The sequence below is a fragment of the Bos javanicus genome, chromosome 5 (assembly GCF_032452875.1).
Source record: "Bos javanicus breed banteng chromosome 5, ARS-OSU_banteng_1.0, whole genome shotgun sequence".
In the NCBI taxonomy this organism is placed as follows: domain Eukaryota; kingdom Metazoa; phylum Chordata; class Mammalia; order Artiodactyla; family Bovidae; genus Bos; species Bos javanicus.
The window spans coordinates 107355303-107373987 of record NC_083872.1 but is presented as its reverse complement, the minus strand read 5'-3'; the positions used below and the strand labels follow the sequence as shown (position 1 = coordinate 107373987).

Sequence of the window (18685 nt, the reverse complement as noted above, 5' to 3'; positions counted from 1 at the left end):
AATCATGTAGCGTCCTAGAAGCAGAGAAGGACACCAGCTTAGAGAAACAGGTGTTTATTCCAACAAAGTCGCTGCTGAGCGGAGGGCATTCTTGGGCCTGGGGTCTGCAATGGCAGAAGCAACAGGTGGAAGGGGAGGAACAGGGTGAGACCCAGGAGCGCAGGGATCATGGTGACAGCAGGGGCCAGCGCACTCCTGCACCTGTACCAGGGAGCCCCTCTTCTGGGTGCCAGGGACATAGCTGAGGAAGGTATGTCCAGGGGGCACGGTCTTTCCTGGGCCTGCTCTGGTCTAACCTAGTCAAGGCTCTGGATTTTGTTTCCAACCCAAGGGACGTAGTCCCCTAGTCAGGTTAGTTACACCACTGTTTTACTCTTCCCCCAGATTTGGGACTCAGACAGAAGGATACCAGGCGCCTGGGCCTTAAGGTTTGGGATCCTCTGTTCACAGTGAAGGTAGCAGAGCCTCCTTGGGTCTTTACTGGACTCAGGGCTGGGGTGGGGTGGGGGTTGGGAAGAGCTACTGGTGCCAGAGAAGATGAGCTCAAGCTCAGGAGGCCAGAGGTGAGGGGTGGGAAGGTCGAATGAGGTGGATAGTCCTGGAAGTAAGGAATACTGGCTAGGTAAAGTTGGTGCTGACAATCCCACCATCCCATCTGGCTTGGGGGGCAGTTCTCCACATGCGCCCCACCCAGAGTTCAGGCGCCCTACAGGTGAGAAAGCAGGTGGAGGGCAAGTGTTTGGAGTGAGTCATAGAGGTATATCCAGGGTTTGCACAGGGCAATCAAACAATAACTGGCTTCAGTCGTTTGTAGCCCCAGAAAAGGCAGCTGATGAAAGAGCCCGCAGCCTCGTGGACCGGGCGCTCCTCTCCCGACACGTCCCTGTCATGACGGTGGTTTCTCTCTTGCTCAGCCGAGCACAGAATCGGAAACGTGGGCCAGCAGGCCCAGGGCCCAGGGCCGGTGAGGGGGCAGGCTAGTTGTGAGGTGAGCAACGTGGAATCAAGGCCTCGAGGGTGTTCAGGGTGGACGGGGCAGGCAGGGACAGGCAGCAGTCTGCAGCCTCGGACTCGGGGCATCCCGGCCGCACCAGGGCCCAGCCTGGAGCCCCGCTTTGCCGATGTCCTTTTCTGCAGTCCTGATGTGGCTCTGTTCTTGGGAGGGGATAAGAGAGGATGGGAAAACCAGAACCCTGAGGTCTTGGGCCCTTTCTAGGGATCGCTCTTCCCGGGAGGCAGGGCAGGTGCTGAGAAGCAGAGGAGTGTGGCTGCCCACCAGGGAGATGGGACGGTGGGGTTAGGGTGGTGACAGCAGGGACAGTCCGCAGCTACCAGGCTCTAGTCATGCCCCATCCCCCAGGGCTTTGCCTCCTGAGGCAGGGAGTTTTCCCCCAGGGGACTGTCCGGGGCTGCCGTCGTCACTGGCCGGGCTCTTGGTGCAAAGGCAGGAAGGGCAACTCTGAGAACGGGGCTTTCAGCCGCAGCACATGATGCTCCAGGTCGATGCAGCACTGTGGGTGGGGGCAGTGAGCTCACCTGGGCAGGTGACCCCCTTCCTTCCCACCGTGCCCTACTCCTTGCGCCTCCCCGATTTCATGCACCCAGACCACTGTCAAGAAGGGACCAAGTTCTCCATGTTCTTCAGTTGTGGGCAGATAAGGAACCTCTAAGGAAGCGAGGGTAAAATTCCACATCCTCAACTCCGTTCTTATGGGACGGAGCCTGGTCCATGCTCCCACACCCACGCCTCCTACCTCTTTTTCCCGGGCCCCGGGTCAGGCCAGGGTGTGGTACCAGCGTGAGCATCGCCTTACCTGGAGAGAAAGCAGGGTCTGGAGGCCAAGGCAGAGCTCAGGACTCTCCACATCTGCGGGAACCATTTGAGGACACTGCTGTCCCCCGTCAGTCCTCGCCCTTCTCTTCCCACCCCAGCCCGGGCCCGAGAACCTGGGGGATAATGGGAGCATCTTGGGGGTGGAGTGGCTCGTCTGTGTTGGCCAGAGCTGAGAGGCTCTGCCTTTGCCCCACCCAGGAGGGAGAGCTAGAATTGCTGAGACAGACACTGGGCTCTGATGGAGCGAGGACTTACCTACCACCTGAGCCGAGCACTCCACGGTCTCCTGGCCCAGCTGTAGCTCCAGCTGCTCCACCAGGGCTGGGGGCCCCGGGTGCAGGTCCCCACCTGGGGCTTTTAGGACCCTCTTCCCTAACCTGTGGTTGGGAAGCAAGGCTTATGACCACCACGGCCTCCCACCCCTACCCCATTAATGTCCCTCCCACCACACTTTGGGTTTGCAGCCCATCCCTGGCCCCAGTAGGGTCTAAATCCAGTCTTATCGGCCAGAGCCCCCACCAACTCTTAAAAATAAAAAATGAAGAAAACAGTTTTATTGGGACTTCCCTGGTAGTCCTGTGGTTAAGACTCTGAGCTTCCATGACAGGGAGCTCGGGTTCGATCAGGGTACTAAAATCCCACGTGCTGCATAGAATGGCCAGAAATAAAATAAAGTAATAATAAAATTAGTAGAGTTTGTTACATATTTTTTAAAAATATCAGTAAAATAATAGCTTTATTGAGATACGTTCATATATATAATGAAAGTCACTTTTTTGTGTGACCAAGCCATGCAGCTTGTGGGACCTCAGTTCTTCAACTAGGGGTTGAACCTGGGTCACAGCAGTGAAAGCCCAGAGTCCTAGTCCCTAGACCACCAGGGAATTGCCGAGGGTCACCCTTTTAAAGTAGACAGCAGAGTTCTGCAACCATCACTATCTAATTTCAGAATATTTCCATCACCCTCGTGCGCACGCGAGCACACACACACACACACACACCCACACACACACCCCTGCCTTACCCCAGGCGGCTGAGACATCCAGCAGAGATCTGATTGTACTGGGTGCCTGTGTCCACCGCCACCTGAAGATCCTGGTCCCGGCACTGAGAAAAGGGAAGGGTCACGGTGAGTCCCTGGGGGTGGGGCTGGGTGGGGGCAGGCACAAGGGGGAATGGGGTGGGATTGACTCTGTCATATTTCCCAGCCCCTGATAAGTCCCTTTCAGAAATGAATGAAGGGAGTAAACTGAGTCTTTAAGAGTGATTCTTCTGGGGGTCATACAGTTGAGGCAGAAGTGGATCAGATCAAGAGCTGTGAGTGGTGAGCGCATACGTTTGGGGAGAATTCCATCAGAAGTGGAGGAACCGAATGGAACTCCTTTTGCTGAGAGGAGGACCGAGTGCATCCTTTGGGGGGGGATCTGGGATGTGAGTGAGGAGAGGTGGGGGCGGGGACCGTGGCACCAGTTAGGAAATGAAATGCTAGGAACCAGATTCGCCACTGCAGGTGAAGAATGAGGCTGCTTTCTTTTGGATAAAAACAGACGTTCGAGTTTGCACTTGATACCGCAAAACAAGTCATTTCTTCCTTCTACGCGTTTGCTGAGGTCTGCTGTGTATGGCAATGGCAGGTGGGAGGGGTAGCAGAGGAGGCTGCTCCTCCAGAGGCAGTTGGGCGTGGAGGGTCACCAGTCCGGGGAGAGAGTGTCTAGGCCTGTGGGTTGAGGGGCTAGAACCTTAGATGTTGAGCCAGAGGAAAGGCCCTTTCATCAGGAAAGTCGGGGACCGTTCCTGGAGGAGGTGACAGCGGGGGCTGGAAGGACATGGGACAACACCCGAGAGCAGGCAGAGGAGGCACCCAGCAAAGTCGGGCAGGAGGGAGCAGGCGTGTGCCAGGGAGGGCTCAGACATGACAAGGCTGTGGCCTGGAGCGTGAGCTTTCCCAGGAGGGCTGCGTGACCCACATGTGTGCGTCATTCATGTGTAGAGCACACCACAGTTTAAAGAGGATGCTTGGCTCATGGGAAAGGAGTCCTGTGGGCCTTGAAAGACGGGGAAGTAGGGAACAAAGAACGTGGAGGACCCCAGTTCTAGGCCCAGGCTCAGGAGGAGTGCCTTGGCTCCCCACCCCTCCTCACCTCCGGGGCAGAAGGGAGGGTGGGTGAGGGGAGCCAGGCCCAGGAGAGGGTCTCACCTTGCAGTTGACCAGAAGCGCTGGCCTCTCGGGCTTGCTGGTCTTCGTCCTGCTCTCCTGGCCATGGATCGGGGCCTGTGCCCGGGGAGGCTCCCCCTGAGGCCGGCCCGGGCTCCCCTCCACCACCAGGCGCCTCTGGATCACGCTGTGTGGCTGCTGCTCCATCACAAAATGTGGAGATGCTGAACCCCAGTGCCTGGTCTGCTCGGTCCCCCAGCTCACAAGTCCCATGCTCTCCTGCCAGCCCTGCCCCTGGCCTGAGTCTCCCGGGAGTAAGAAGGGGCAGAAGCTTCCCCAAGGGTCCCAGCGGTCAGATCATGATAGCAGAGCAAGCCCCAGCATCAAATCATGCTGGTTTCCAGGACTCCAATGGATAGCTCAGTGATGGAGAGATGCGGGATAGGGGAGGGGTCCGTCCTGAGTTAGACGTGACCTTGCAGGCACTGGTGTGATGCTAGGAGGCAGGTGGCAATTCTGTCTCCTGTCTACAACACAAATTTGGGGACATTTTTTCTTTTTTCCTTCCTCTGACCCCATTTTTCCATGGGATACAGATCCCAGGGTTGACAGTGTGATGACAAGAAGTCAAAGAAACAAGAACAAGAAGGAAAGTCCCAATCTTCTTCACGAGGAAGCTGGGAGCCATCCTCCCGTCCTTCCCCCACAGCCACGCCGCCCTGTCCAGCCACTTCTCAGTTCCACCAGTTTCGCTTCCCGTGTTTACAGCCCACCTTGCCTTCTGTTACTGACTCATTCAGCACAGCTCTCCCGCATTCCTGGGACGCCTCCGTTAGTCCATAAGAACCTGCCTCTTGAATCCACCTGCTCAAAGCCAGGGATTCTCTGAGACTGTGCTACTCGAAGTGCCGTCCTCAGATCAGCGGCTTTACTGTCACCCATTAGAAGCACAGAATCACGACCTACTGAATCAGAACCTTGTTTTAACAAGATGTGCAAATAACCCATGTGAACCCTGTTTTAACAAGACGTGCAAATGACCCACATTCGCAGGAAAGTTTGAGAAGCGCAAAGCAACCCATCAGACTAAACCTGTCCCTCCCTTGCATGAAATCCATCAGAGGGACCTCCCTGGTGGTCCAGTGGCTAAGACTCTGTGCTCCCAATGCAGGAGACCTGGGTTCAATCCCTGGTCAGGGAACTAGAGTTCACATGCTGCAAACGATGCCACATGTCACAATGAAGAATTGGCACAATAAAATAAATAAAAATTTTTAATATTAAAAAAAAAATTCATCAGAGCCTGCCTCTCCCCACTTTGCTTGCCTGGAAGCGACAGCCTGGTGAGCTGGCCACTGCCTCATCTCCCTCTGCTGCCCTGCCTGGGCCAGGCTGTCCAGGCCTCTGCCCCTGCTCATCCCTCCTCCTGAAAGTCCTCACCCTTCTGTAGGCCAGCCTGGGTAACAGGCTCAACTCACTTGTTCAGAAACTGCTCTCCGGAGGGAGGCTTTGATTTTCAGTCTGGGGTTCCAAGAGTGTACTGTCATCCAGGCAGGGTTCACCTCCTCCAGGAAGCCCTCTCTGACCTCTTTGCGTTCTTCTGTCCACACACCATGCAGGGGCAGTGTTGCATCTCTTGTCCCCCACACCCTGTCATGCATCTCACCGCTGTTTTCTGCCCTTGAGGTCAGGTCTGTAACTCACTCCTCTTTATATCCCAGGGCTCGGCTCTGCATACAGTAGGCACTCAATAAATGCCCACCGAAGAATGACTGTGTCCCTCTAAGCTCCACACATGATTCCTCACCTGCCCTCCTTCCATGAGAGCCTGGGACTGTTTTTCTACCCTGGGCTTAATGAGGCCCTTGAGGCTACTCCTGCCGGCAGGCTGCCAGCAGAAAGCCCAGCTCTGGGAAAAGTGGCGGCGAGCGCTGGGAGCGGCTGGGAAGGGCGGCCCGCCCACCTTTCCCACGAGGGGCACAAGCTCTGATCCGACTCCCATACAGCGTGCTCCAGAGTCACCCAGGGAGGGAGACAGGGTCCCCCTAACTGCTGTGTCTTCACTCCCCAAGCCACACAAGATAACTGCTCCAGATCAATTTGAGAGGTCCTGCGGGCAGAAGGCCGAATCTCCATGTTGGAACAGCAGTGTTACTAGAGCCCCTTTGCCAGGGCTGAACAGATGAAGATGGGCCGATGAGAGCCAAGAACCTGCTTCCCTGCTCCCTTGGGGTCTCAGCTGTGCACGCTGCTAGCAAGGCCATTCTCTGAACTGAAATCTCAGCCTGCTCACTTTTCCCTTGAGTGGGGGTGCTGTTGGGCCAGGTTCCTGGAGGGGGAACATTTGGCTGGGAGGGATGTGGAAAGAGAGGGCTGGTTCAGGAAAAGAAGTGAGGGACAGTGTCTGGCTCCAGGTTTCTGGGAAGAGGGGACTGCTGGAGTGGCCTGAGGTCCCCTGGAAATAGCCTCAAATATCTCCCCTTGCGGGAGTCCCTCCTCTCCAATCCCCTGCCTACTAGGTGAGAGAGGCGACAGGGTGCCCCCAGCCCTTCTACAGAAGCTCTCTTCTCTCCTGAGCCAGAGGCCAGAGCCATCTCGTCTTCTCTGGACCCCGTGAGCCTCACTTTCTCTCTCAGGCTAAATGGAGGAGTAAGAGTAACTGGAGAAGGGACTTCCATGGGAGTCCAGCAGCTAAGACTCTGTGCTCCCAGTGCAGGGGGCCCGGGTTCAATCCCTGGTAGGGGACCTAGAGCCCACCTGCTGCATGCCACAGCTAAGACCCGGCGCAGCCAAAATAAACAAACATTAAAAACAGAAGAGTAGCTGGAGGAATAACAGCCTTTAGACGGCGCTCCCTATTTCCCAGGCACTGTGCTAAGCCCTTTACAGGTTTAGCTGCTGTAACCCTGACATTCTGTATGAGCTACAACCTGTTATTTTTATCGTCATGTAACAGATGAAGAAACCAAGGTTCAGAGACAGAAAGTAACTTGCCCAAGATGCCAAGTGCTGGAGCCAGGATCTGAACCCAAGATTCCAGGCTCTGCAGAAGCCCACACTTTCAGCCCTTCCCTCTGTCAGAGCGGGGAGCCGGGGGGAGTGAGCGTATGCAGCTGTCCCCTGACTCACCCACCCCTTGGTGGGTGCTCCCTGACCCAGTATCCTTGGTGGGTGGGCGGGGAGGGGGTGCACAGCTGCTGCAGAGGGATGGAAGGAAAGGAGCCTGGAAGGGCCACATCAACTAGGAGGGACCCGGGGGGCCCTGAGGAGCCAGGTGCCCAGGCCAGAGCCATGGGAAATGCTGGTGTTCTAGCAGGGGTAAAGGCGACAGGCAATGAATGTCCAGTCCCCGTGTGCCTGGACCTGTGGTTTTGGGAGAGGAGTGAATCACAGCCTTGAACCCACTGGTTCTCCGGGCCCAGCAGTAAACAGCCCCCTGCAAGCCTCTGCTCTAACCGGTGCTCTTCACCTCCCTGGAGGGAAGCTTGGAGCTCTCTAGGGAAGCCGAACAATAGATAGGGTCCCCCAGAGCCACCAAGCCATGGCAACAGCCCGGTGAGGAGCCAGGAATGGTCAAGGTGAACCCACAAATCAGAGCCGCCTCCCCCCACCCCAGGGGCAGGCAGGTGTCTGGAGGCTTGGGGTCTTCACCCTCCCAGCAGAGCCAGAGAAGGTGGGGGTCCCAGCTCCCCCGGGGGAGGAGAGGGGAGAGGGCAGCCTCACCCAGTCCTTGGAGGTGCCAAGCCTCTTGAGGCCGTCCAGAGGCAGCAGGTCGGCCGAGTCCTTGTGCAGGAACTGGGTGGCCTGTCTGAGCCGGCGCTGCTGGCTCAGCCGAGCTCGGCCCCGAAGCTCTGCCTCCCGGCCCCTGTCCCCAGCGTTGCCCTCCTCCCGCGGGGCCTCCGGCCTGATGCTCATGGCCCCCTTGGGGCGGGCCGGGGGCTCCTGAGTGGTCCTGCCCTCCGTGCTCCCTGCCTCTGCAGCCCCTGCTGCGTCCCGGCGGCGGCTCTCCTGACCGGAGGGTCGTCTCGGCGGGAAGAAGAGAGGAAATAAATAACGTGCAGGAGCAGCCGCGTCAGACACCAATTTCCAGAGCTTGCAGTAGAGGGAGTGGGGCTCCGGCTGGAAAAACCCAGCTCTGGAGGGGGTGGGGGGGAGTGGTGGTTGGCAGGGCTGCAGCTGGTAGGCTCTGCAGCATCTCTAACTCTGGGGTCCTGGCCGTAGTGGGCGGTGGAGGAGTGTGTGAATGTGTGCGTGCGTGTGTGGCTGAGGGGGTGAATGTGTGCTGTAAACTGTCAGGGTATCTGTGCCAGGTGGTTGGAAATGCAGCATGTGTCAGTGTGCAGGGGCAGGCGTGAGATGCAGGACAAATATCCCTGGGCATGTGTCTCCTGGGTTTCCCGGCCGTGCCCTCCACCTGGGGTTATCTGCAGCCCCAGGGTGGGGTGCAGGCCAACACCTGGGGTGCAGGTTCGGAACAGGGAGGTCCAGCATTACATTTGTCTCAACAGGGAGCCTCACCCCTTCTGGGTCTCAACCTTTCAGCATCCTTTGCTCCTTTACTCTGGGTCCTGGGTTCCAGGGTTGGCAAGAGCAGCTCTGAATCTTCCCACAAGTAGGGCCCCAGCTTCCCCTTCCCCTTTATGTAAGGCTCACTGAGTCTGGCTCTTTTTTTTTTTTTCTTTTTAATTTTGGCTGTGTTGGGTCTTAGTTGCAGCATGCATGATCTTAGCTGTGTCGTGTGGGATCTTTCATTGCGGCTCATGGACTCTCTAGTTTCGGAGTGAGGCCTTCAGTAGTTCCAGCCAGCGGGCTTAGTTGCTCTGTGGCATGTGGGATCTTAGTTCCCCAACCAGGGATTGAATCCACAACCCCCACACTGGAAGAGAGAGAGAGCCTTGGTGCTCAGTGGTGTCTGGCTCTTTGCAACCCCATAGACAGTAACCCCCCAGGCTCCTCTGTCCATGGGACTCTCCATGTAAGAAAACTAGAGTGGGTTGCCGTTTCCTCCTCCAGGGGATCTTCCCGACCCAGGGATGGAACTCGAGTCTTCCGTACTGGCAGATGGATTCTTTACCGATGTGCCACCTGGGAAGCCTTCTACATTGCAAGGCAAATTCTTAACCACTGTACCACCCGGGAAATCCCCTAGCTGTTTTTAAAACAGTTATAATTCAAACATGCAGAAAGTTATAAGGCATAAACAATATCCTTTACTCCTCATTTCATTAAAAAAGAAAAAAAAAACTGCCACAAACATATGTGAAGCTCCCTGGGTGCCTCTGCTCCCCAGATGACATTTGCTCTGGCATCTGGAGCTTCTCCTTCCTCTCTTCAAGCACATAGGTATGTGTATATCCTAAGCAGTGTCATTTCACATTGTCTGACCCACTGTAGACATCCTTCTGCAATTAAAAAAAAATTTTTTTTAGGTATGTGGGATCTTCACTCCCCCATTAGGGATTGAACCCACACCCTCTGCATTGGTAGCTCGGAGTCTTAGCCACTGGGCCGCTGGGGAAGTCCCAGTTTGCTCTTTCTTGCTTATTATTTTATTGGTGAGATTCATCCATGGGCTGCTGCTGCTGCTAAGTCACTTCAGTCGTGTCTGACTCTGTGCGACCCCATAGATGGCAGCCCACCAGGCTCCCCCGTTCCTGGGATTCTCCAGGCAAGAACACTGGAGTGGGTTGCCATTTCCTTCTCCAGTGCATGAAAGTGAAAAGTGAAAGTGAAGTCGCTCAGTCATGTCCGACTCTTAGCGACCCCATGGACTACAGCCTACCAGGCTCCTCCGTCCATGGGATTTTCCAGGCAAGAGTACTGGAGTAGGGTGCCATCGCCTTCTCCACACCCATGGGCTAATTCTCTTTAATTGCTGTATAGTATTTCTCTAGTGAATACATCACATTTAGGAAGTTTAGGTTATTTTTCATTTTTACAAACAAAGATGCTGTGAACATTTCTTGCACCTGTCTCTTGGGGTACACCTGTAAGCATTCCTGGGAGTGGGATTGCTGGGGCATCAGATATACATCTTGCCTCTTTTGACATGATGCCAAATTACCCTCCAAAGTGTTTGTACCAACCGGCACTCCATCAGCAGCAGATGGGGTTCCTTGGCTTCACTTCCTTGTCACCACTTGGTATCAGACTTTTCCTTTTTAATTTATTTGGCTGCCCCAGGTCTTAGTGGTGGCACTCAGGTTCTCTAGTTGCCATATGTGGGCTCTAGTTCCCTGATCAGGGATGGAGCCTGCACCCCCTGCACTGGGAGCACAGTGTCTTGGCCACTGGGCCTCCAGGGAAGTCCATTCTCAGACTTTGTAGAGCCCTGATGCATCTGCCATCAGATTTTTCTCTCCAGCCTTTTGTCCCCACCATCACTGGCACGCCCTGGTCAAGGTTCTGCTGACTTGTGTAGGATACTCAAAGGGTGAGTCTTGACCTGGGCCCTGCTCCCTGGGGCTCGATCCCATCCAGGCAACACAGAGGCACATGCCCATTCAGACCAGGCAGACATTCCCCTGCCCCACTGTGGACCACGCCTCCTTGAGGCACTTTGCAACCACGACAATTACATTATGATCCCCATTTACAGACGAGATGTTAGGGGTTCAATTGTGTCCCCCCCAATCCATGTGTTAATGGCCCAACCTCTAGGGAGTTTCTCAGGTGGTGCTTGCTAGTGGTAAAGAACTTGTCTGCCAATGCAGGAGACATAAGAGACAGGTTTGATCCCTGGGTGGGGGAGATCCCCTGGAGGAGGGCACAGCAACACACTCCAGTATTCTTGCCTGGAGAATCCCATGGACAGAGGAGCTTGGTGGGCTACAGTCCATAGGATCGCAAAAAGTTGAACATGACTAAGTGACTTAAAATGCAGGCACGCACACAACCCCTAGGACCTCAGAATGTAACCTTATTTAGAGATAGGATCTTTATAGAGATAGTCAAGTTAAGATGAGGTCATGTGCTGCTGCTAAGTCTATTCAGTCGTGTCCGACTCTGTGCGACCACTGAGACAGCAGCCCACGAGGCTCCCCCCTCCCTGGGATTCTCCAGGCAAGAATACTGGAGTGGGTTGCCATTTCCTTCTCCAATGCATGAAAGCAAAAAGTGAAAGTGAAGTCACTCAGTCGTGTCCGACTTATCGACCCCATGGACTGCAGCCTACCAGGTTCCTCCATCCATGGGATTTTCTAGGCAAGAGTACTGGAGTGGGGTGCCATTGCCTTCTCCGAGGCAAGTAGGTTTATCAGTACCATTTTTCTAAATCCCATGCATATGCATATATATGATACTCATTTTTCTCTTTCTGACCCAATTCACTCTGTATATCAGGTTCTAGGTTCATCCACATCACTACAACTGACTCAAATCCGTTACTTTTTATGGCTGAGTAATATTCCATTGTGTATATGGGTGTGTCCTTCTTTAGTCAGTCAATTCAGTCGCTCTATCTCGTCTGACTCTTTGTGACCCCATGGACTGCAGCACGCCAGGCTTCCCTGTCTTTCACTATCTCCCGGAGTTTGCTCAAACTCATGTCCATTGAGTCGGTGATGCCATCCAACCATCTCATCCTCTGTCATCCCCTTCTCCTCCCACCTTCAATCTTTTCCAGCATCAGGGTCTTTTCTAGTGACTCAGTTCTTCGCATCAGGTGGCCAAAGTATTGGAGCTTCAGCTTCAGCATCATTCCTTCCATTGAATATTCAGGACCGATTTTCTTTAGGATTGTCTGGTTTGATTGCCTTGCAGTCCAAGGAACTCTCAAGAGTCTTCTCCAACACCACAGTTCAAAAGCATCAATTCTTCAGCGCTCAGCTCTCTTTATAGTCCAGCTGTTACATCCATACATGACTACTGGAAAAACCATAGCTTTGACTAAACTGACCTTTGTTGGCAAAGTAATGTTTCTGCTTTTTAATATGCTGTCTAGGTTGGTCATAGCTTTTCTTCCAGGGAGTAAGTGTCTTTTAATTTCACAGCTGCAGTCATCATCTGCAGTGATTTTGAAGCCCAAGAAAATAAAGTCTGTCACTGTTTCCACTGTTTCCCCATCTATTTGCCATGAAATGATGGGACCAGATGCCATGGTCTTAGTTTTCTGAATGTGGAGTTTTAAGCCAACTTTTTCACTCTTTCACTTTCATCAAGAGGCTCTTTAGTTCTTCTTCGCTTTCTGACATGAGGGTGGTGGCATCTGTGTATCTGAGGTTATTGATATTTCTCCTGGCAATCTTGATTCAAGCTTGTGCTTCATTCAGCCCAGCATTTCACATGATGTACTCTGCATAGAAGTTTAATAAGCAAGATGAAAATATACCAGTCTGTTGTTCCATGTCCAGTTCTAACTGTTGCTTCTTGACATGCATACAGGTTTCTCAGGAGGCAAGTCAGGTGGTCTGGTATTCCAGTCTCTTTAAGAATTTCCCACAGTTTGCTGTGATCCACACAGTCAAAGGCTTTGACGTAGTCAATAAAGCAGATGTTTTTCTGGGACTTTCTTGCTTTTTTAGTGATCCAACAGATGTTGGCAATTTGATCTCTGGTTCCTCTGCTTTTTCTAAATCCAGCTTGAACATCTGGAAGTTCACGGTTCATATACCGTTGAAGCCTAGCTTGGAGAATTTTGAGCATTATTTTGCTAGCGTGTGAGATGAGTGCACGGTAGTTTGAACATTCTTTGGCATTGCCTTTTTTTGGGATTGGAATGAAAACTGACCTTTCCCAATCCTGTGGCCACACAGGATTTTTGCCACACAGCAAATTTCCAAATTTGCTGGCATATTGAGTGCAGCACTTTAACAGCATCGTCTTTTAGGATTTGAAATAGCTCAAATAGTGTTCTTCTTCAAAGGAGAAATTTGGACCCCGTGAGATCTGCAGTTGGGAAGAATACCACGTGAGCATGAAGGCTGAGGGTGGGGTGGTGTGTGTCCAGACCAGAAAGGTCAGAGGTCACCAGCAAACCACCAGTAGCCGGGAGAGAGGCCTGGAGCAGATCCTGCCTCACTGCGCTCAGGAGGCAACAGTCCTGCCCAGTCCTGCCCACACCTTGACCTTTGGCTTCCAGCTTCCCCGGGACAGCAGGACAACACATTTGTACTGTTGAAGCCACCCAGGTTTCAGGGCTTTGTTACGGCAGCCCCAGGAAGCGAGTACACCAAGACTCAGAAAACTTACTCAAGGTCAAGTTCTGAGGTCGGGGGCACAGCCAGGACTCAAAGCCTCCTGCCTGTCTCCCGAGTCCTGCTCGGTCCCTGCTGTGCCAAAGCCAAAGCATGAGGGAGACGGCGAGTGTGGACTGAAAACCAAATACTGGTGTGATTCCACTTACCCAGCTCAGCCCCCACATTCTGGCTTCCTGTGGCTTCAGTTTCAGTGGAATATTCCAGCTCCCTTCCACTCCCATGCCTGGATACCCACTACCCCCATATTAGCCGGGCACAGAGGTTGAAGAGGCTCCAGTGGCATGTACCGGGGTCTCTGGTTGTTACAGCGGGATTAACCGTGCACGTGGACTCTGTATATAAGGATGCCCGGCAGGCCCATGTTGACAGGTATCTCCCCCAACCTCATTCTCAGCCTTCCATTCCCTAGGTCTGAAAAGTCTTCAGTGTCTTTCTTCAAGAGTCCTTTATTAATACATTCTTTGGAGGGGGGCCACAGTCAACGGTTAAGAATGAGGGGACCCTCGGGGGCTTAGCCATGTTGCCTCAGGCTGGGCTGACAGCCTAGATGGGTTTCCCAGCGTGTGTCTGCATCCCACAGGACCGTGCAAGCTCCTGTGGTGTAGAAGGGGGATTTGGCGGGGCGCGGGGGGGACTTCCCTGGTCATCTGTAGCTAAGACTCTGAGCTCCCAAGGGTTGGGGCCCAGGTTTGATCCCTGATCAGGGAACTAGATCCCACATGCCACAACTAAGAATTCTCATGCCTCAACTAAGACCTGGCACAGCCAAATAGATAAATATTTTTAGAAAATAGAAAAGAAGATGGGGGACTCGGGCGTTTGAAGTTTGGATGGGGAGAGGTTGGGGACAGTGTCACCTCTTTCCCAGTGGATCTGACGAGGCCTGGGAACCAGTCGTGCTCAGGAAATACCATTCTCTGGAATGTGGCTGCAGAAGGGGTCCAGCTGGTCCCTGTTTCTGTGGCTTAAATTAATATTGGCTCTCTCACTGTCTCATGGTCCCACAGGCTCGGGGGTAAGGAGACTCTTGCTTTTTGCATCCCTTGGCTTCTTCCTTTGTAAATTTGTCCCTTGCCCCACGTTGCTGAAGCTGAAGAACTCTGGCCACCTGATGCGAAGAACTGACTCATTGGAAAAGCCTCTGATGCTGGGAAAGGTTGAGGGCAAGAGGACAAGAGAAGGGGACGACAGAGGCTGAGATGGTTGGATGGCATCACTGACTCAATGAACATGAGTTTGAACAAACTCCAGGAGACAGTGAAGGACAGGGGAGCCTGGTGTGCCACAGTTCATGGGGCCGCAAAGAACTGGACACGGCTGAGCGTCTGAACAGCAACACTGTGTGTTAGACACTGAGCGAGACCCTGGGGGCACAGTGGTGAGCCAGATGGAGCCCTGCTTCCATACAGCTCACATCCTGATGAGGAAGGCAGACTATAGACAACTGCATGGATGATGCCGGGGAGGGCTGGGTGCTGGAGGATACACCAGGGCAGAGGAGACGGAGGGATGAGCGTGGGGCAAATGACATTGTGTGGAGATGAGCACAGGGGAGGGGGCAGGCCGTAAGGTACCTGGCGGAGGTGCTGCAGCCGGGGGTAACATGGGCCAGACTGGCCTGGGCTGATGCTCCCACACCACACCCTAGGTGCGGTAGACCTCCAACGCCTCTGCCCGGGCTGGTGCCCCCATCTGGTGACCAGTCCCTCACACCAGCAAGATGCGGAGAGATCAACCAGGAGGCCAGCACGGAAAATTTCCTCACTCTCCCAAGCGGTGCTTTAGTCTTTTTAATTAACTGGAGAATAATTACTTTATAATGTTGTGTTAGTTTCTGCTGTACAACACAGTGAATCAGCCATAAGTCTACATCTATCCCTCTTTTCTGGATTTCCTTCCCAAGTAGATCACCGCAGAGCACTGAGCTCCCTGTGCTGTACTCAGTTCTCATTAGCTATCTGTTTTATACATGATATACCAATAGTGTGTATATGTCAATCCCAACCTCCCAATTCTCCTGGGCAGTGTTAACCCACAGTGGTCAACAAGTCACTGACCCTGGACCTGACAGACCCTCGGGGTCAGGGTTCCCTCTACCGAAAGGGCACACAAAGCCCTGCCCAGCGGGTTCTCAGAACTGCGGATGGTGATAGATCGTGTGTTTCTGGCAACAAGGAAGGCTGAGAGGCGCTAGGAGGTACTGCTCTCTGGGCCTTCACCCCCACAGATTCTCAGGACTTCTGGAGAGCTTTCTGCCTGCAGGTAAAACCAGATACACCTTGTCTTTCCATGGGGTGTCAGTCATTAGTGATCTGAGACTTGTGCTGACTGATGCATGGCCACTGGCCACACATGGTTACCGAGCAGCGGCGATAGGACCAGTCTGAACTGAGACACACTGTAAGGATAAAATACGTGCTGGATGTTGAAGACAATACCAAAAACAAAGTGAACTATCTCATTAATAGAAATTATCTCATTTTAAAAATGTAAATTACATTACTTTTTAAACAAATATTTTTTTGATATGGACCATTTTAAAAGTTCTATTGAATTTGTTACAACATTGCTTCTGTTACACATCTTGATTTTTTGGCCACAGGGCAGGTGGGATTTTAATTCCTTGACCAGGGATTAAACCCACTCCCTCTGCATTGGCAGGTGAAGTCTTAACTACGGGACCACCGGGGAAGTCCCTACATTACTTTTCTATTGATGGTATTTTGGATCTGTTGGGTTCAATAAAATATGTTATAGAAATTAACGTCCCTTGTTTCTTTTTTCTTTTCAAATATGGCAGCTAAGAAATTTAAAGTTGTATATGTGGCTCCTTTATATTTCTGCAAGACATCACAGGTTTAAAGAGATTCACAACTTGTTTCCTGGAAACTGGCATAATCCACTCCAGCCTTTCTTCACCTTATCAGAAAGCTCTTGTGTCGAATCTAAATCCCTGTGAAGGGAGTGTCCGATTCTTTATGATCCCATGGACTGTAGCCCACCAGGCTCCTCCATTCGCGGGATTTTCCAGGCAAGAATACTGGAGTGGGTTGCCATTGCCTTCTCCGTGAGATCTGCTTGACCCAGGATCGACCCCGAGTCTCTATCGTCTCCTGCACTGGCATTGGTAGGCAGGTTCTTTACTACTAGCTTCATCTGTGCTGTACTTAGTCACTCAGTCATGTCCGTCTCTTTGAGACCCCATGGACTGCAGCCCGCCAGAGTCCTCCATTTGTGGGATTCTCCAGGCAAGAATCCTGGATGCAATTGTCACTTCCTTTTCCAGGGGATTTTCCCGACCCAGGGATTGAATCCAGGTCTCCCACATTGTGGGCAGACTCTTTATCGTCTGAGCCACCTGGGAATCCCTGTAGCTGTTTTCAAAATCCCCATTCTCTTGTCCAAGCCTCGGTAGACATGGAGATGAACTGGTTCCCACCTTCCTTGTGATAACCTTTGGTGTCTTTAAATATCTTTACACAGTTTCTTTTTAAGAAGAATCTGAGTAGTGCTGTTTCTTATCATGGAGGTTAGAGATGGAGGTGGGGGAGAGTCCATCTAGCATTGTGAAGTCATCTAGTCAAACGCTCTGCCACATAAGGAAATTCCCAGGACATCCTCCTTAGAATGGTTATTCAGAGCTGGACAAACAGCTCCCTCGGGTCTGTGGAGGGTGAGGGCAGCCAGGTCTATTTCAGGCTTTCTCCTCCGGCCCTATCAGATCTGCTCAAGACAGGCATGACGCTTTTTCCAGAATTCTCCTGTCCAGCAAGGGTCCCAGGAGGCTGGGCCAGTTTTGAAATTTTTCTTCCTACCTCCTGGAGATCAAACCAGTCAGTCCTAAAGGAAATCAGCCCTGAACATTCATTGGAAGGATTGATGCTGAGGCTGAAGCTCTAATACCTTGGCCACCTAATGTGAAAAGCCAACTCATTGGAAAAGATCTTGATGCTGGGAAAGACTGAGGGCAAGAAGAGAAGGCAGAGGCAGAGGATGAGATGGTTAGACATGACTGAGTGGCTAAATAACAACAATTTTCACCCCCAAAGGGGAGATATTCCAAAGGCTACCAGTCTAGGAACACTATTTACACTTCAGGCTAAGATACTTTCCTCGTGTTTCCTAGATGACAAAAAACAAGGTGTTAGGAGTTCCCTGGTGGCCCACTGGCTAGAATTCTGGGCTTCCACTGCTGAAGCCTGGGTTCAGTCCCTGGTCAGGGAATGGAGATCTCGTTAGCCTCGCAGGGCAAACAAAAAAACAAAACATAGCAATAAGAAAGACAACAAGAACAAGGCACAGAAAGGCAGAGCGCTCGTCTCCACTGATGAAGGCAGACTGAGCACGGGATGTGGGACTCAGATAAACTCGGTCATGTCTCCCAGCTCACTCACTAGCTGGGTGACTTTGGGTGAAGCGCTTCATCTTTCGTAGTCACGTCCTCATCTGTAAAACTGAGCTAACGTGTCATCTGCAGAACAGCTGTGAAGTTTGAGTGAGAGGCATAACGGCAAACTGGCTAAGAGGGTTTGGAGGCCTGGGTTTACTTGTCTCTAAAATGAGGACCCTGTGGGTCCTTCCTCATCGTGTTGGGAGGGTGATGTGGGCTGGTTCATGGAAAGCTTGCAACTCCTTGTCCAACACACAGAGTCCTGGGTACCCACCTGCTGCTGTTTGGGAGGTGACGTTCATCTTCACGTGAGCACTCCTGTACACACACACACACACACACGCACGCATACAGGCTCTGACCTAGAGGTTTCTCCCCTCTGCTCTCATAGCACAGCTGGGTCAAGCATCTCTTACCTTATTTCTCACACTATTTAAAATTGTTTGCTTGTCCATCTTCCCACCAGATATTAGCCTTTATAAGGGCAGAGTCTTTTTCTTTTTTTGGTCCCTTCTCTCTCCCTATTGTCCTTGCTGCCCCACCCCACCCCCACCCAACCCCAAGTCCTTTGCTTGCCTTTTATCTATGGGAAACTTTAGTCAAAAATAAGTTTAACCAGAGAAATGAGAAATGTGGAAACAAAGGAAAACAGTCAAAGGAGACTAATGAATAATAATGTAGTCATTAAGCATAGTCAGGGACCTCTAGTTCCTTCTCAAGAGCTGTGGATAATATTCTGAGCTATATCCTATGAGCTGCTTAATAGATACTGAAACCCCAGGTGGAAGAAGTTAATTACATGACAACCAGATTGCACCCATGATTTGAGTTGCCACAATTCTGAGAACTGGCCTCAAAGAAATGGAAACAAACCGACTCGGGAACTGAAGCTTAACTGTACTGAAAACAATCAAGATGACGCCAGTCAGACCACTGACGACCAATTTCAAGATGACGGTCAAAGCTGACTGTGCTGTTTCTGCATGGACCCCCCTCCCTCTGTCTATAAAAGCTCTTGCCCCACTGATTGCTAGTGGTTGGGGGAGCAGGCCTTTGGACAAACTTCCATTCTCCCAACTCTGCCCCCTAGTTGCAGGCATCTGAAATGA

General features: G+C 52.3%; 1 protein-coding gene across 1 annotated transcript; it reads right to left on the bottom strand.

Annotated features, from left to right (window-relative positions):
• Window positions 1-38: 38 nt before the first annotated feature.
• Window positions 39-13350, bottom strand: NRIP2 (nuclear receptor interacting protein 2). Its single transcript, XM_061419090.1, has 7 exons — window positions 13333-13350; window positions 7713-8186; window positions 4032-4187; window positions 2859-2941; window positions 2090-2211; window positions 1815-1867; window positions 39-1511 (listed from the first exon to the last, which is right to left on the bottom strand). The coding sequence occupies exons 1-7, from the start codon at window positions 13348-13350 to the stop codon at window positions 1419-1421; spliced, it is 999 nt and encodes a 332-aa protein (XP_061275074.1). The 3' UTR covers window positions 39-1418.
• Between the last annotated feature and the right edge of the window lie 5335 nt (window positions 13351-18685).

Excerpts from the sequence above, each read along its gene's own strand:
- NRIP2 (XM_061419090.1), bottom strand. Across the intron at positions 2,212-2,858 it reads GGATGTCTCAGCCGCCTGGG|GTTAGGGAAGAGGGTCCTAA; the intron begins GTAAGGCAGGGG and ends TCCCAACCACAG. Across the intron at positions 1,512-1,814 it reads AGACCCTGCTTTCTCTCCAG|TGCTGCATCGACCTGGAGCA; the intron begins GTAAGGCGATGC and ends CCCCACCCACAG.